The sequence below is a fragment of the Lycorma delicatula genome, chromosome 4 (assembly GCF_047948215.1).
Source record: "Lycorma delicatula isolate Av1 chromosome 4, ASM4794821v1, whole genome shotgun sequence".
NCBI classification, from domain to species: domain Eukaryota; kingdom Metazoa; phylum Arthropoda; class Insecta; order Hemiptera; family Fulgoridae; genus Lycorma; species Lycorma delicatula.
Window position 1 is genome coordinate 27,444,024 of NC_134458.1, and position 17,870 is coordinate 27,461,893.

General features: G+C 28.9%; 1 protein-coding gene across 6 annotated transcripts in view; it reads right to left on the minus strand.

The window, feature by feature from the left end:
- The window catches only part of Naus (cortactin binding protein N-terminal like nausicaa), a 112,583-nt gene that overhangs the window by 49,239 nt on the left and 45,474 nt on the right, over positions 1–17,870 (minus strand). For all 6 annotated transcript variants that reach the window (XR_012756052.1, XR_012756054.1, XR_012756055.1 and 3 more), the window contains exons 8-9: positions 10,352–10,471; positions 3,507–3,631 (exon numbers count right to left, since the gene is read on the minus strand). Coding sequence is in view for 2 of the 6 variants with exons in the window: in XM_075362576.1 (XP_075218691.1) it covers positions 3,507–3,631; positions 10,352–10,471 (245 nt within the window). In the remaining 4 variants the exon portion in view is untranslated. The remainder of the gene's footprint in view (positions 1–3,506; positions 3,632–10,351; positions 10,472–17,870) is intronic.

Genomic DNA, 17,870 nt, shown 5'->3' on the forward strand with positions numbered 1-17,870 from the left:
ACAATATCAGATATGTATTGAATCAATTTTTAATTAACTAATGTTCAATAGATGTAGAATTTAATAAAATGCTATACAATTTAATAAATATAACACACACACATTCATATGTATTTTTAAAATAACATTCACATGTATTTTATGTAAAGAATTAATATAATTAATTTTATGAATTATATCAGCATGTTTTGTTTTATAAGTGAAACACCACCTTAACAGAAAAACATGCATCTAAATAAGCATGAATCAATCTGTGAAGAAGCAAAAATATTTATCGTAAATAACATAAATTAAAATTAACAATGTTTATATCTTCACTTAAAAACCATTTATTAACTTTACACAGCCTCTGTTTACTTGAGAAAAAAGTTTCACCAGATAACCAGAAATTAAATAAAAAAAAAACAAAAAAAAAAAACAGCGATTACAGTCTTAAAATAACATAAACTGTACACAATATGTACTATTTATAAAAAATTATTTTCGAGTGTTTTATTAACATTATAAGAAACTTTATTGTACTGCATTGTATTCTATGTATTGTAATTTGTTTCATTACTACATGCTATGGTATTCTTGTACATCCAAATCTTTATGCATCCATAAAAATCAACATTGATGTTTCTATCATTTATATTAGTATTTTGAATGACCAACTTAAATTTTCCTTCGGTCACTGTACTGCTCTAAATATGCTACTCCTCACTAACTTATAGCAAATGCTGAAAAATTAACATTTTTATCAGAATAACATACAGTGTTTCTAAGATGGTGGGCTGGATATACTTTTTCGGATTCTACTTGTAAAATTAAACAAAAAATATCCTTGGGAAAAATGGCAATTTCTCCTTCGTTCGCCATTTTGTTACTTCTATAAAAAAATTTATATTTCAAGTTCGGATATAGAAATCACATTAATATTTTATAAGCATCTTTATAATAAAGTTTTAAAATTAGCAAAAAATCAGGACCTTTGCAAATACAAAATGGCAGACATTTTTATTTTTCAATCTGTAATATCTCCATAAGTATAAGTTTTATCAAAATGTGTGTTTCTGTTAAAATATTAAGCCTTTTATTTTGAGCAAAATGACATTTTATGTTTTAAAATCGGTTAACAAATAGCCGAGTGATGGCAGAAAATTGATGTAACTTTGTGACTGTTTTCATGTCCTCCACTTTAAGTTCAATTTGATTAAATATTAATTGTTTTTATTTATTGTTAATTCTGATATTGTAAGTTAGTATCAAATTAAATAATAATTTTCTCACAATAAAATTTAACATTACATAATAATAAAACAATCGATATTAATTTTTCACTTTTGACTGATTTTACACAGCAACTATTACTGCTGATCATGTTAACAATGTAAAAATTAAAAATGAAGCTTCTTTCAACAGGAATGGTGTTCAAAACTATCACAACCAGTGTATCTGGAGCGATGAGAATCCTCAGTGTACCCTTTCCAAAGTAGCCATCAACAAAGATTTTCCCTGAAACATATGGGCAAGTATTTTTAATGACTATCATTTGGGTTTTTTCATTCTACCAAATCATTTAAATGGAGAAAATTATCTTGCTCATTAGCCAAAAATCTTTCCCCATTTTTTGGAACCTCTACAATTAAGAGGAATTATGTGGTTTCATCATGATAGAGCTCCAGCACATTTCAGTCAGTTGGTGTCAGATTTCCAGCAAGAAACTTTCTATGAAAAACTGGATAGGCTGTGGAGGGCCAGTACCCTGGCCTGCCCAATCACCTGACTTAACCCCTCTTGATTACTACCTGTGAAGCCATTTGAAACATACTGCTTATTCAACTCCAATACTCAACATTGAGGATCATCAACAAAGGATCCAAAATGGATTTCAAGAAATTAAGAATACTCCTGGAATTTTTAACGGTTAAGACAATCTCTCAGAAAAAGACTGGAGACTTGTGTAATCTCTAATGGTGGAAACTTTGAACATCTCTTATAACTTTGAACAATTGTTAACTGTTTATTTTTTTTTAAAAATGTTTCCCTAATATTCTACAACAATTAATGTAAGATTATCACAGGTAGTTGTTTATTTTTTTAATTATTAGGTCTATTATTGTGAGAAAATTATTACTTAATTTGATACTAACTTACAATATCAGAATTAACAATAAATAAAAACAATTAATATTTAATCAAATTGAACTTAAAGTTTGTGGTACTGAAGTCACTCACTCACAATGGTGTAGAGCTGACCTTGAAATTTCAGGAAACGAATCACTCAATACAGAAATTGTGAACAGACAATTTTTTTGAATTACCTCATCCACTCGCTCAACGAGATTATCGGTTGACACTGGCTTCCTTCCCTTACCGCCTGCATCATGAACATCTGTACGTCCTGCTTTAAAGTTCCTGCACCATTGTCGCACTTTGCTGTCACTCATTGAAGTTTCACCGTACACATTACTTATTTGTCAATGAATTTCAGCTGCATTACACCTCTCAGCCTGAAGAAATTGAATTACCACATGCACTTCACACTTGGCAGGAGATGCTATTGTTGTAGACATCTTTACACGCTAGCTGTATGTTCAGAACTAAACGAAGTGACGTGGCGTGATTGAAGGCCATACTAGAGACGCTGCACAACACATATGCGCAAAGGTTCATCCGATTTTTGCGTGGGTTTTTATTTCACGACCGATCGGACCTTGAAAAAAAATAACCCTCGTAGTTTTACAAGTAGAATCCAAAAAAGTATAGCCAGCCCACCATTTTAAAAACACTCTGCATATAAATTAAAATCACTTACAATATTTAGTAACTAACTTAATAACTTTATACTTTTCCCCTTTTTCTTTCCTTTCTTCACTCTTTTTTAGAATTTGTATTAAAAATCATAATACTATTTCCAAATAGTTCTCAACTAACATAATTTACATCAACATTAACGAAGTCTAAAGTCTACCTAGTCGATTAGGGGTATGTGTGTGTGTGTGTGTGTGGGTGGGGGGTGTGGGCATATGCGTGCTCATATGCTTTGTGTCTATGATAAAACAATGCAATACTCAGAAAACTTGAAAGCAATTACAAGACAAAATTTATTACAGTTGTAATTTTAGAAAATGAATTCAACAATGATTTCTACATTGGCCCCCAAATGTCACAAACCAAGTACGCTCTGAAAAACCCCTATGAAATATTGTAAAAAATAAAAAGCCAAAAAATGTTCATATTTTTGCGGTGAAAAATCACAAAAACAAAAAAATGTTCAGTAATTACTACTTCAGTAATGGATTATTTTACCATAGAGGTGATATAATGCCAATTAGCAGATTTATTCAACAAAATCTTACAATGAGAAAATGAAATCTCATCTGTAACTTGTCAAATTGAAATGTATTCATATTGTTGCTGAAAAATCTGAATAGTCTATGTAAAAATTTAATTTTGTGAACAGATGCACATACAAATTAGATATTAATGTTTTTTATTTTTTTATTTTAGCAATCATGTACCTCTGCAGTTGTGCTAGGCGTAGGTGGTGTTGTAGAAGCAATAGTTGTTGAAGATGATGGAGGACAATATGTGGCAACACCTCGAAGACCTTGACCCGGAGATACAGATCGGGCTACTCCTGTTGCTGTTAACAAATAAACTGATTACATCTTAAGATTGTAAACAAAACAGTAAAGTTATCTAGTTATTTTGCCCAAAACACGTTACATCACACAAGTGATTTTCATAATGATATCAAATATATGTCATAATGGTTCTACAGGAATTAGTTTCTTTACTTCAGTAAAACAGTTACAGTATTTTTTATATTGAACTTATTTAACCATCTTCACACAATCCTGATGGATCAGCTAATCAGGAAACACATGTGAGAAACATGGCCAACAATCGTATACAAAAAACACACACTTCTGTCACACTATAGCCATTGTTTGAAATTTTTTGCCTGATTTGGACAGTTTTAACATAAATGTATAATTTGCTTCAAGTTTTAATATAAATGTTTTAATAGAACATTTAAAACATTTATATTTGCATTAAAATATAAACATTTCTATTCACATTAAAACATTTATTATCATATTTCCTTCATAGTGATTATTACTTAACAATATAATTTTTGTCCATATGCAATTCTAACTGACAACTCTACAGTTATAGATATTTTTTTATTATTATGACCTGAAGTTAAAGAATGAACAATATATATATATATATATAAAATTTAAAAAAATTACATTAACAAAACAACAATTTCAATAATATTTTCAGTATAATGAGTGTTCAAAGATATATATATATATATATATATATATATATAGGGTAAATAAGAGAAAGATCATCCAATATATTCATTTGTATCCCTAATACAAAAAACACACTATAGAAGAAAAAGGTTCCTCTCTATACACCCACAGATTAGAAATACCCTTTTATCCAACTGGCCACCACTTACGTTTTTTAAATAAGAATTTTTATAACCAGAATGATTTAACTATTTTACTGAAACTCAGAATAGCTTTTTAATCTAATATTATTCATAAAATAGATATGAAGATTTTATGTTTGTAAATTTTTAATTAATCTACCTATCTTTTTTTTCACTCAGCATACCTCAAAAACACTATTTTTTCCAGACACCAAGTTATAAGTTAGTGCGAGTATTCTCAAATAACAAAAAATAATTTTGTGCGAGTTTTCATCTTAATCACTACTCAATAATATTTGTCAGTATCACTCAAATAGTTGATAATCCTCAAACACCACATATAAACACATAAACAATAAGGTATGCCACTTTTAAGCTATTAAAGCAGAATATTTCTAATCTGTCAGTTTTCTCAATAAATATGAGGAAACAAGTACTCATACATTATGACACTGACGTACCAATAAAATGAACAAAATTACAAGACTTATAAAATGCTGCAGGGTACAGGAAATATAGTGAAGAAAGTTGCTAAAAGGCAAGATTCTACTCTGATATAAGTTAATTAAAACTAAAGAAATAGACATATTAAAAAAAAAATTGGTTATAGTTTATTTATTTATAAATAACTAAGTACATTTAATTCACAGCCAAAAACATTCAAGCTGCTTATAGAAGCTCTTTCAAGCTTGCTCGTAACTGTTCTTGATTACATTGATTCTCATTAAATATTATAACTTCCTTATTAACAATAAAGAAAAGGAAAACAACAATTATTTCATTAATTAGAATCGCACACTTCTATTATTATTAATAAAAGTCATAATTCATTTTACTCAATCCTTAGAAAAAATTCTAATTTAGGCACAATTTGATGCTCAAATTATTTTCAATGTACCATTTGTTTAATTTCTTCTTTAATAATCTCTTCATACTGTGATATTTCTTATATCTTCTGGTAACAAGTTGTAAGCCACAGACCCAATATATTTGAATATGTCCCATTGTAGTGCTGAATTTCAAAACCACAACATCTCTATTGGTTTGTCTCCTAGTCCTGACATCATAAGATTTACTTATAAGCTGGCTCTGATTTATTTATACATTTCAAAATAGAAGCAATTACACATCAATTTCATATATTTGGTATTTCACTTTCATTGTATAATGCTTGCGCTATATCCAATATCTTTACAGAAAATTATTTTCAGGACCTTATTTTGCAATGTCTGAAATTGTATTAATGCATTATTACATGCTGATCCCAAATTATTAGTCCATAATTTAAAACTGAATGTAAAAATGCAAAATAGATCTTAAGTATACTGCTTACATTCATAATAGAACAGAACTTTTAATTAAATACACCATCCTCCTTAGTCTTTGCAATATTGAGCTAATGTGCTTCTTCCACTTCAGGTAACTATCAATATACAATCATAAGAATTTCAAAGAATCTGTTGCAACTCTCAGTTGCATTTTCATCTACACGCATTCTGTTTCTAATGCTATCATATACCAGTAGACTATCCATATACGTTCCAAATGGAATAAAATAGGTCTTAATGAAATTAATCATGCAAGTCATTGGCAAACTAGAAAATGACTTCTTGATATCAGCTCGCACTAGCTCCAACAGTTCTTCCCACGTAGTAGAAAAATACAATAGAGTTGTATCATTTCTACCATCCACATACACACAAGTTCCCCTACAGCTCACTTCCTTTAGGTAATTAATATATAACAAAAATAGGAATGGTCCAAGAACGGTACATTGTGGAACTCCATACTTCAATAGTCTTTGTCACCTCAAGTATTATTAAATCTACAATTTGGGTTCTTTGGTTCTAATAACTATTTATAAATTTATGATCATTCCCTAAGAAGATATATCTTTCCAATTTGTTCAACAAGTGTTTTTTTGTTTTTTTTTTTAATGATTAATTAACCATATAAGCAGGAGCTTGTGTATGGGAATATGAAATGGAAATTTTGTGGAAAAATGCCATAGCTGATCGGGATTCGAACCCAGGACCTCCAGATGAAAAGCCATGACACTCCACCATAGAGATTTGAAGACAAATTGTGTCAAAAGCCTAGTTAGATTGAGAACAACTGCTAATACTTTGCCTCCTGATTCATCTTCTTATAAATTTGATCTACTACTAAAATCATAGCATTTGAAAAAATCATTTTCCTAAAACCACACAGCTTATTTGATAATATTTTGTGCTTATCTATAAATGACTCCATCAAGATACCAGATATTTCTCGAAGATCTTATTTTGACACAATGTGATTGCAATTGGTCTATATTTGCAGCAATTCCTGCAATCACCATCCTTGTACATAGGACTAATGTACCTTGAATGCTACTGGAAATGTACACCACTCAAGATTTTTATTAATATTTGTGGAGCCAGGTTCTGCAAGTATGTTTGCTGCCTGTTTGAATACTATTACTGATACCATCAGGACCTGTAGCTTTCTTTTGATCTAGATTCCCCAATATTTCATTTATTTCAGCAGTTGTTGGTTTAAGAAAACTATAGCTGCTTCAACATGTTTTATTATTTTACCCGATAAATTGTTAGTGCCTGGGTCACCATTGGCTACTGGAGCTCTAATCATAATTTCACAAGATTAGCTTCATTATTCTTTTAGGTTCCGGATTAGGTAAATCTTTAGTTGCCTTCATAAAGGAATCTGCTATTACTGGCAAGTGATCAGTGAATTCATTTTTCAAGATTATTTCAGTTATTTTATTTGTAATCATAGAGCTCTTGATAAATGTATGACCTATACAAGTTTTAATGTCACCATCCACTCTTGTTGGTTTACTGATCATTGGCAGATACTTTCAATACCGAGTGTTCATATATTCATCGACATTATTATTATCATCATCTGCCAAAATAACAATATTCAAGTCCCCCACAAGCATAGATATTCCATCATTACTACTCTTAGCAATTAGTAAGCTTATGAATCATTATTAAATAGGTCAACATCAGAGCTCAGAGGTCTATGCATATCTAACGATTGTATTTTTAGTTTTACTTGATTAAATTCTACCTTAACAGCTTGAAAATCAACAATCTGCAACAACCTTTTCTGGAATATAATATTTTTCTTAATATAGACAATACGTCCATCGTTTTGATTGAACTTACTTTCACTGTATATTAGATTATAATCTTGACAACTATATACATGGGCATGGGCATTATCAATTTCCCATGTCTTGGAGTAAACAATAATATCAAATCTGTTTTTATACATCTTAATATAGGTTAAGAGCACGTCAAAAATTTATTTAAAAATTTCACACAGAAATGAGCAACATTATTTTATTGCTACCCTGATCCAAGATGAATTAATATTTTTGCAAGCCATCTTTGGTATACCTATATTTTGAATTAAATCAATTATAACCTATTTCTTACACAGTTTTTATTAATAATCAATTCCAGATCTTAAAATTTCAAAGTTCTGATCCGAACGATTCACATGCTTTTGTATCACACGCCTTGTGATTTATATTCCTCTTCAGTATAAAACTTATATTTGCATCAATACAATTTATACATTTTGCTAGATCTGTGTGCTCACACTCATTAGAGTCATGTTCACCAGCACAGTGTTTACAGATGCCACCCGATGACAGACTTCAGCATTGTGACCATAAACGACATTTACAGAATATTGTCAAGGTCTTCATATATCTTGCATACTCCCCATCCAATGAATATTTTTTGAGTTACCATAACCTGCTTATAGATAAAATGGCCCACCTCCAAATAAGCTGTCTATTTCTCCATTGAGCTGGTTTCTTTTGATTGATTTACATTCTACCTTATGAATGTACATTACTTTACAGCATTTATCCACATTACGCGTGAAATTCTGATTCATTATCAATGTTTCTAGCTCTTTGTTTGTATACTTAGTCAAAACGCCTACAGTTTCAACTTTTAGAATCACAGACAATTACTGCATTACCATCCTTATTAAACTTTAATCTTGCTTTGGCTCTTGTTCCAACAAGATTAATACCCTAAGCACATCCCTATTTATTACTTCACTTGTTTTATTAGTTATCATGTGCCTTTCTCCTCTCCTTTTTAAACAACTTATGTGGTTAAGTGAATAATCTATACAGATAACACTAACTGGTGACTTATTTTTGCAATATGAGAAAAATCGTATGACGAGTTTGGCATCTATTACAATGCTGCCCACAATTATAATGACCAAAAACAAAAAACAATTCAGTAATCAATTAATTTTAACAATAATCAATTTTTAAATATTTTCATTTAACAATTATTTTCATTAAAATAGTAATAATATTAGTTACACAATTAAGGCCAAGTCAAGAGAAATAACATTATCATTGAACCTAAATCATACATTCAAACATTAAAAAGACACCAAAATATGAGTTATTTTTATATTCATTTTTTTTTTTTTAAATTCAATCAGGTTTTAAAAACAATATTTTTGAAAAATTATAGAAAATAATGACTGCAATAAGTAATAGTTATCTCTACTATAGTAATAGTTGCATATAGACTTATTTTACCTTATTTTGAAATACTGTACTGTATTTTTTTGACTTTATAAATGGATTAGACTGTATTTCTAGTCAGAATTACTATGCTGTGTGGGAAAATTTGGAATGAATAAGTTTTATGCAATAAGTAAAATTTACAAAACTGGAGAAATAACCTGATTTAAAAAATTGTTACTGCACCAAGAAAGCAGGAGCAGACTACACCACACCATCAGTTTAATATTAATAAGTCATGCACCAAAATACTTACTAGAATAATTTACAAGACAACAGACAGTGTGAGAGAAGATGTAACAGATGAACACCAACAATTCAGTTTCATAAAAAAAACATAGGTATAAGAAAGGGCATTCTGGGTGTCAGAATATTTTTTTAAGAAAAGCTTAAAAAGAATAAAGTTACCTACTTGGCATTTACAGATCTGGATAAAACACCTAATAATAAACAATGAAATAAAATGTTTAATTTTTTTTAAAAAGACAAGTAGAGAAAGGTTATTTACTTAAAATCTGTATAAGAATCAGGTAGCAGTTATAAGAGTAGAAAATGAAGAAAGGTGTGTGTGTGTGTGTGTGTGTGTGTGTGTGCATATATTGCGTGGTCTTTAACCAATATTTTAATCAACAATTAGGAAAAAATTATAAAAGTAATTCTATAAAACATAAAAACTTAAGAATTAAACTGAGCACTCAATACATGATTCAAAAGATAAATGACTGATCCAATTTGATACGTATCAACTTCTTTAAAAAGTGAAAAATATTATGTGTACAAGTTTGGCAGCAAAATTAAAAATCTGGGTTTTATCAGTATTTTAATGCTACCAAAATACTTCATAGATTAATTAAATAAATAACTTGTAAGTGTTAAATAAGATAAATTAAAAACAAAACAAAAAAAAATTTAGATTTCAACTTTACTTTAAACGAACAAAATTGCGTTATTTATTACTTTAACTTATGTTGTTCAAAACTGTTTTCAATGTTCTAAAAGAATAGTAAAATCTCTTCCTTTTTCACTCTATTTTCTACACACTGTAGAAAATGGAGTTTGATAAAGATCAGCGATGTCACTAATTCACTTTCAAAAGAGAAAAAAATTCCACTATAACAGATATGACAAATTTTATCAAAATTCTTAAAATTTAATTTTGTGAAAAATAGAAAAATAAATGATAAACATTTCAACAAAAACGTCGGTGACTATTAACACAAAACTTAATTTTCTTCTGAAGGTAGTAATTAAGTAGTAAACCTACTTCACATATAATAAAATGAAAGAAAAAAAGATGACCAAAAACAGCTCCAAATGTAACTAATTAAATTATATCGCATACTTACTAGGGCCGCAAACAGGAACACTAGAAACCGTTGCAGTAGGCTGAACCACCTTTGCAACACTGCTCATCATAGCTTGTGCTTGAACCTGATCTTCTACCCAACCGCTATTAAGCGGTTTACCTGACAACACAGAGCAGAGTGAAGCGATATAGCATTTCATAAAAATCAATTTTTGAACCGGACAAAAATTATTTTTAGCAGTAGTAAATTTAACTTTGCACTACTGAAATACTACGCAAGTCAACCTCAACTGGCATCTATCTCCTGTGACAAACTGCAGTGCAGTGATGTGCACTGACCTTGTTCTAATTATATTAATTTCAAACAAAGATGCCAGGTATGATGTTTTACAGGGAAAGTTTATATATTTAACTTATTACAGTGTCAAAAAAATTGTTTATAATGCATGTAGTTTACTTAATTTTTTTTTTTAGAAATTATAAACAGTTTTTCTAATTTTTCTCATGAATCATTTAATTTGAATTATAAATTAAAAATAACAAACTATCCAAACAGAAAAAGTAAATGGTTTACCTACCTAATGTCTACCTAAAATGTTTATAGCTAATTTCATAATAATCAGAGAATTAGCAAAACATTTTCTAATTTTCGTTAAAAATACAACATAAATATAGTCTATACCAGACATTTTATCACACTAAGAAATTTAAACAAAAATCATTATTATCAATATAATTTGGTGGTTAATTAACTTATAGTTATATTTTAAATGTATAATTTTTTTTTAAATGTTCTAATTTGTAGCTATTATTATTATTAATTTCTAAAATTTAAAGATATTTTCTATAATGATGAAGTATGTTTTTTAACTGCTCTGCTGCAAAAAATAATTTATATTTGCCATTTTAAAATGCACCCTTAGTTTACTAACATAATTTTAGATCTGTTTATTTTTTGTATACAGACTGTTGCATTGGTCACATGTGATTTCTAAATACCGCATTAACCATAAATATTTATAGTTTGTTTTATTATAGTTTTTCTATTTATGTGATTCTTATGCGATTATTAGATTATTTTTATTGAAAGGTTTTTTTCTATTTTTCCAGTTATCATAAGGATGTTAGAATAAAAAAAATTTACAAAACATTCTATTGCGAATTAAAAATGAGTTATTGACTTTATGTGAAGCCTAATATATTTCTTACACATTATATTATAAAATTAATATTATAAGCATTTTAAATGGCTATTTTTCATATGAATTCATTGTTTTTAATTAATTTTTGTTTATTTCTAGAGTAATTGTGACAGCTCTGTGTACCATTTAGAATAAATATTAATTTTATGCATTAACGAACAGCGAAAATTATTATTTACTGTAGTTTTAGTGTTAAAGGTTTAAAATAAATATAAATTTCACTACTATTATTTATACTTATGTTAATGTCTAAAAAACTGTTTTACTTTTACTCGTTTCAACAGTAAAACATAAATATTTAAAATACAAGTTTTATTAATTCTATGTTGGTTTGTATAGATGGATCAAAGATAAATGAAATATCATCTATATGAAACCCAAAACAGTAGTTTGTGTTCAAACACTATACAATATTACATTACCTCATCCTGGTAGTAAATTCTGACATGATTTCTAATAAGGAAGAAACATTGACAGACCACCAGATTATAAATAGAATTTAATATTAAGTTAAAAATAGTTTGACTGTAAATATTGTGAATTAAAGCTAAAATGATGATGTTGTTTATATCTATATATCAGAATGTTTGCGACAACCTACTCGTGTATTGCCAAAAACAAAAATATGTTGTTTTTTCTTAGCTGATTTATACCTTCAAATCCATTTATTTAGATTCAATTTAGTTCTTACTATCTCATTAAAAATTCTTTAAGTAAAAGGGTACAGTAGCAAATCTATTTAACTATGTATTGGGATGTCACCTGTAATCTGGTAAGGTATGAAAGACTATTAAAAGTTCTGTAACTTTTTGTTATTAGATTCATTATTTTTCTTAAAAAAATTCACGCTTTTTTAAGATTCATATAGTTTTCTGACAAATCTGATTTTTTTCATAACTACAGGGATACTGTGCTGTTTTATCCAAACCAATAGCAAATAAATTCTTCATTTAGTTTTTTGCAATCATAAATTTTGTTAATGTCATTTGTCATCGCATTCTAAAATAAGTTTATTAATGTTATAATTTATGTTATCACGCATTTTGCTACTGTCTTTTTCATATTTATTTCAATATATAAGACAAACTTTATAATGCGGATTTTGTTATTATTAATCCAATGATGTCATATTTAAATGCCTACACAGCTGACTTAGAAATCCTATTTAAATCCGCTGACAGTATGTTGGGGAACACAGTAATAAATCAACCAATCAAGATTTTTCACTGAAAATTTGTATGCATATTACTGAAACAATAAACTCACCTCCAATGATGTCTTAGTATGTTTGTTGAGTGTGGTGCACCTCAAAACAAATATGGGTTGTATGACATGATCAAATATGGGTGTGTCAATGCATCTATTTTTACTCCAATACAATTGGATATGCGATTTTCACACCTGCGACATCAAAATTACTAAAGCAAAATAAGCCCTAATTTCATCTGCAGTAGTTTGAAATCATTTATTGTCATCTTTCAACTTTTTCCTAATGGGATTGTTCATTTGCTTCGTAACATATGCATTAATTTCATCACAAATCTTATCAACCAAAAGTTCCATGTATTCCGAAAAAAATTTGAAGTTCTGAAGATGGATCTGATTTAAACTTATTCAATATACCTTCACAAATGCCACTATGTTCGGTAAAAGAATATATAATTGGGTTATTTTAAGTTTTTGTCCAATTCCAATCGCTTTGTTTTTTCTGCATCACAGTACATATGCGCTTAGAAGGGCCTGGTGTGTCATCATTATTATTACTATCGCTTTCCTCACTAGGTTCATTAGAACTATCACTACAACTTTCTTCAGACTTTGATTCATCATCAGAAAAATTACTACATTCATTATCATTGTTTAGAACGCTTTCTAAACGCTTTGTCAATTCTTCCTCATCACCACAAAACCCTTTCTCCACCATAATGACTACTGAGGTCATCAAAAAAATACAATCAAAGAGATTATTTTATTTCAATAAGAAGCAGTGAATGAGGCTAAAAAGGGGATTTACGAAAAGTACATGTCAACACTTCACTTTAGAATACATTACTACAATGTCATCTATGCATATATATGGAGCACTGCACCATTGCAACCTGAGGTCGTCATATGACTTATGTGCCAAAAAATCGCGCGACAATCTCTGGGCATCATATGATTCAAATAGGTTAAGCAAATTAAATTTAAAAGCATCAGCAATCAATCAATTTCCACTGTCGTCATCATCATAACTATTATATTTTCAAAATATCACTCTTACTTAAGATTGTAATTTCACTACTTACTAGCTCCCTGTCACAGCTTCACCGCGCTATATAATTACTTGTGTTTCCTGTAGCAGTCAATCTTTTTATTTTATGTTTTTTAGTCACGTAACCGGAGGCAGGTGCAGCCAGTCACACTTACAGTAACAGTGGTAGTGACTGTGTTGGTTTAGCAACAGCACTGTATACCTTCGCACCTGCTAAAAAAATTGGAATTGAAAAAACTCAAAAGTAGTTTTTAAATATTTAGCTGAAGAGTATTTGCAAGCCCAAATCTACAGAATATCTCATTTATTATACGCAGGACTGGGAAAAGTTATAATCATTGTTAAATTTTTTTTTGCATTTCTTCATCCTTCTTCAAGGTCGAATTTAATAAATCTAATAATTGGTTTAGTGATGTGAAGATTACATTCACCAAAAATCAGGTTGAATTCTTCATTTGTTACTGAGAAAATAAAAAATAAGTGTTTAAAAAAAAATACAAAAATCCATTTAATCCTTGAAACTTGGAATTTCAAAAAATCTAGAAATTGATTTTAAGGTATTTATAATCATTCAGTTCAGATCCAGTTAACACAGTGATAGACACTCACAATTCATTAAAGTTCATGCTTCAACCGGCAAATCTCCACTATGACATATGTATATACTTATTTTTTTGAGATTATATATATCTAAAAACCTTCTCAGTTATGCCAAGAAACGTGGGTAAAAATTTGGTTGCAACAGATCAGGTAGTATTTTTGTTTATCCCGAACAAACAAAAACCCTCTTCCCCTTTATATAATAGTATAGAAACACAAACACAATCTGATTTTTTCACAACTATTATAATGTAACATTATAATAATATTTATTTAAACCCCACTATTCAAAAATAAATACATATTTGATTTTTTTCAATATATTAAAAAAAAATTAATGGAAAAAGTTATTATAGAAAATACTGAAAATGGTAACACTTAATAACCACACCTCAGAAAATTATACATTAAAGATATGTTACTAATCACCAAATTATTATGAAATGATGATATACTTAGATTGGTAGCACTGACAAACAAAATTTTTGTTTTCTAACAGACGATACATGATTTTAATCTGTTTTTGATGCTGAAAACGAATATGAACTCAGAATCTTTTTATAACCCACCATTTTTGAAAAAATTTTTAATTTTAATTAAAGGATTGTTTTTAATTTTTCAATGTACAGTTAGCATTTTAAGCTCCTATATTATATTTTGTTAGCTCATTTTTTATTGTTTAACTTTGTTAACATAATTAGTAAGCTATAAATAAACAATACTAGACAAAGAATTAAATCATATCATACTCACATATTATGACATCATATCTAATACTAAACAGTGAGCGTTCATGGAAAATATTAATCATGTCTGTGCAGGTAAAAACATACAGCTGAAAATACAGTTGTGTTGTAAGCACTAATCCAGTGCTTACTGTTAACAGAAAGACAGCAATCCGCTGTCTTTCTGTTAACAGTGCAGTGTCATAATGCCTTGAAATTGTGTAAATGATGTGAATGCCTTTTGTTATGTATGTGGCAAGTTTACCGTAAAATCAAATAGAAAAACAATTACACCTTTAATTAAAAGAAGCATATCATTTGTACTTTCAGTGTAAAATTGGTGATCAGGATTGGTAAAACGTGGGCTCCTCATATAGTATGCACTAATTGTTCTGTATATTTAAGAGGATGGCTGAAAGGTACACAGAAGGCTTTGCCATTTGGTGTACCTATAGTTTGGCTTGAACCAAAGGATCATGTTACTTTTGTTTAACAAGTATCTCTGGAATTTCTAAAAAAAATCTTAACATACTGTAAAATATCTTTCATTGCAATCTGCAATCAGACCTGTACCTCACAGTGAAATTATTTCAGTTCCTGAGCCACCTGTGAATGTATGTTTCAAAAGCAGTAATGAAGAATCTGGCAGTACTGAAGAAGACAACAATGATTTTGATTTTGAATTATCTTCCAATAAGCCACATCTTATATCACAAGGTGAATTAAATGACTTGGTTAGGGATTTAAATTTATCAAAAAATCAGGCTGAATTGTTAGGATCAAGACTGGAAGGTTGGAATTTACTTAAAACAAAATACAAAAATTTTGGGCTTTCGAAGCTGACAAAAAGAACTTTCTCAGTACTTTATTGATGAAAATAATTTGGTTTATTGCAGAAATGTTTATGAGCTTATGTTGCACTTCGGATAAGTTCATAAACCTGAGGACTGGCGCTTTTTCATAGATTCATCCAAGTGTAGTTTAAACACACCTCTACACAACAGCAATAAATATCCTTCGATACTAGTCACTTATGGTATTAATTTGAGAGTCGTACAATGTGATGAAAGACGTTCTTGGAAAAATAATTTATAAAAACATAGCTGTAACATATGTGGTTATTTGAAAGTTATAGCTATTTTGTTAGGCATGCAGTTAGGCTATACTAAGTATATGTGTTTTCTTTGCGAATGGGACAGCCGAGCTAGGGATAAACATTATGTTACCAAAGAGTGGAAGAAACGAGACAACTTAACTCCAAATGGGAAAAATATTATTCATGAACCCTTAGTTGAACCCAAAAATATATTTTTATCCCTTTCCATATCTAGCTAGGACTAATGAAAAATTTTGTAAAACCAATGAAGAAGGATAGTCCCGGATTTTTGTACGTCAGGCAGAAATTTCCGTGTGCAAGTGAACGAAAAATTAGAGAAGGAATATTTGTTGGTCCTCAAATAAGAGAGTTGATCAAAGATGATGTATTTAACTCAATGTTAAATAATATAGAAAGTGCAGCTTGGGTTTCATTTAAAGACATCTGCAAAACTTTTTTTTTCTCGGTAAACAAAAATCCAACAACTACCATGATATTGTTAATCAACTTCTTACTTCATACAGAGCATGTCTTTGAAAATACATTTCCTCCACTCACATCTGAATTTTTTCCCAGACAACCTCAGAGACATGACAAACATGGTGAATGTTTCCACCAAGATGGAAAGCCGTTATAAAGGGAAATGGAATACTAACTTGCTAGCCGATTACTGTTGGACATTAATTCAGGATGTGCCTGAGGCTATTTATATAAGAAATGAATCAGCGAAATCATTCTAACACAGGTATGGCCATGCAAAATTATAAATTTTACAGATTTTAACTATATTTTCCCTTAATTATTTTTGAAGTGTAATTTATTTAAAACTAAGGGCGATGGAAATATTGTATTTACTGATCTGTAATGTACGCAGAAAAGAAATTCAAGAAATGGTATCACACTTAGAGAAACAGTAAAAAATTTTTTTTTGTCTATCAGTGTAATTGCTAAGTAACTTTCTTTTTAATTTTTTTAAAATTACAATGTGTGAATAATTACTTGTTTGATGACATGTTGAAAAATAGTTCAGATATATAATTAGTATGTAAACCATTAACAACTTCTGTTCTGATGGTTCATTTTCTCAATAATTTTATATTTCATCAGTGAAGATATGTTTAATAAAATTAATTTTATTTTGGTTAGCAGTCAAAATGTAATTTCTCTCTTTTTCAATCCTGTATTTAAACATGTTTTTATTATATAATTTTTATAATATTTTTACTTAAATATAGTCAGCTGTTCTGTAAACAACTAATACCTATGTTTTCATGATTTAATTAAGTACTATTTCTATTCATTAAAATTAGTTTTTCAATTAGTTCTAACTAATATTACAGGTGAATGAAATTTTTTTAATATTTACATAAAGTAACTCATATTTTTGACTGAATAAATTGCAGAAAAAAATTCTTTTACGTTAATTTCTTGAATTTAAATTAAAACACAAGCTGAAAATTGTTTTAATCATCTTAAATTTTGAATAATAACAATTACACATAATTTCATACATGTTGACCTATCTGGTGCCCTTCTGGCTACTAAATCTTATTTATTACCTAGAAGCAAACACTTAGTCAAAATTAAAAAAAAAATGTAGTTTGTAATGAATTTTTTTTCAACTTTATTAGCTTTAATCCATCTAAACCACACAAATAAAAAATTATCTGTCCCAGCAAAAC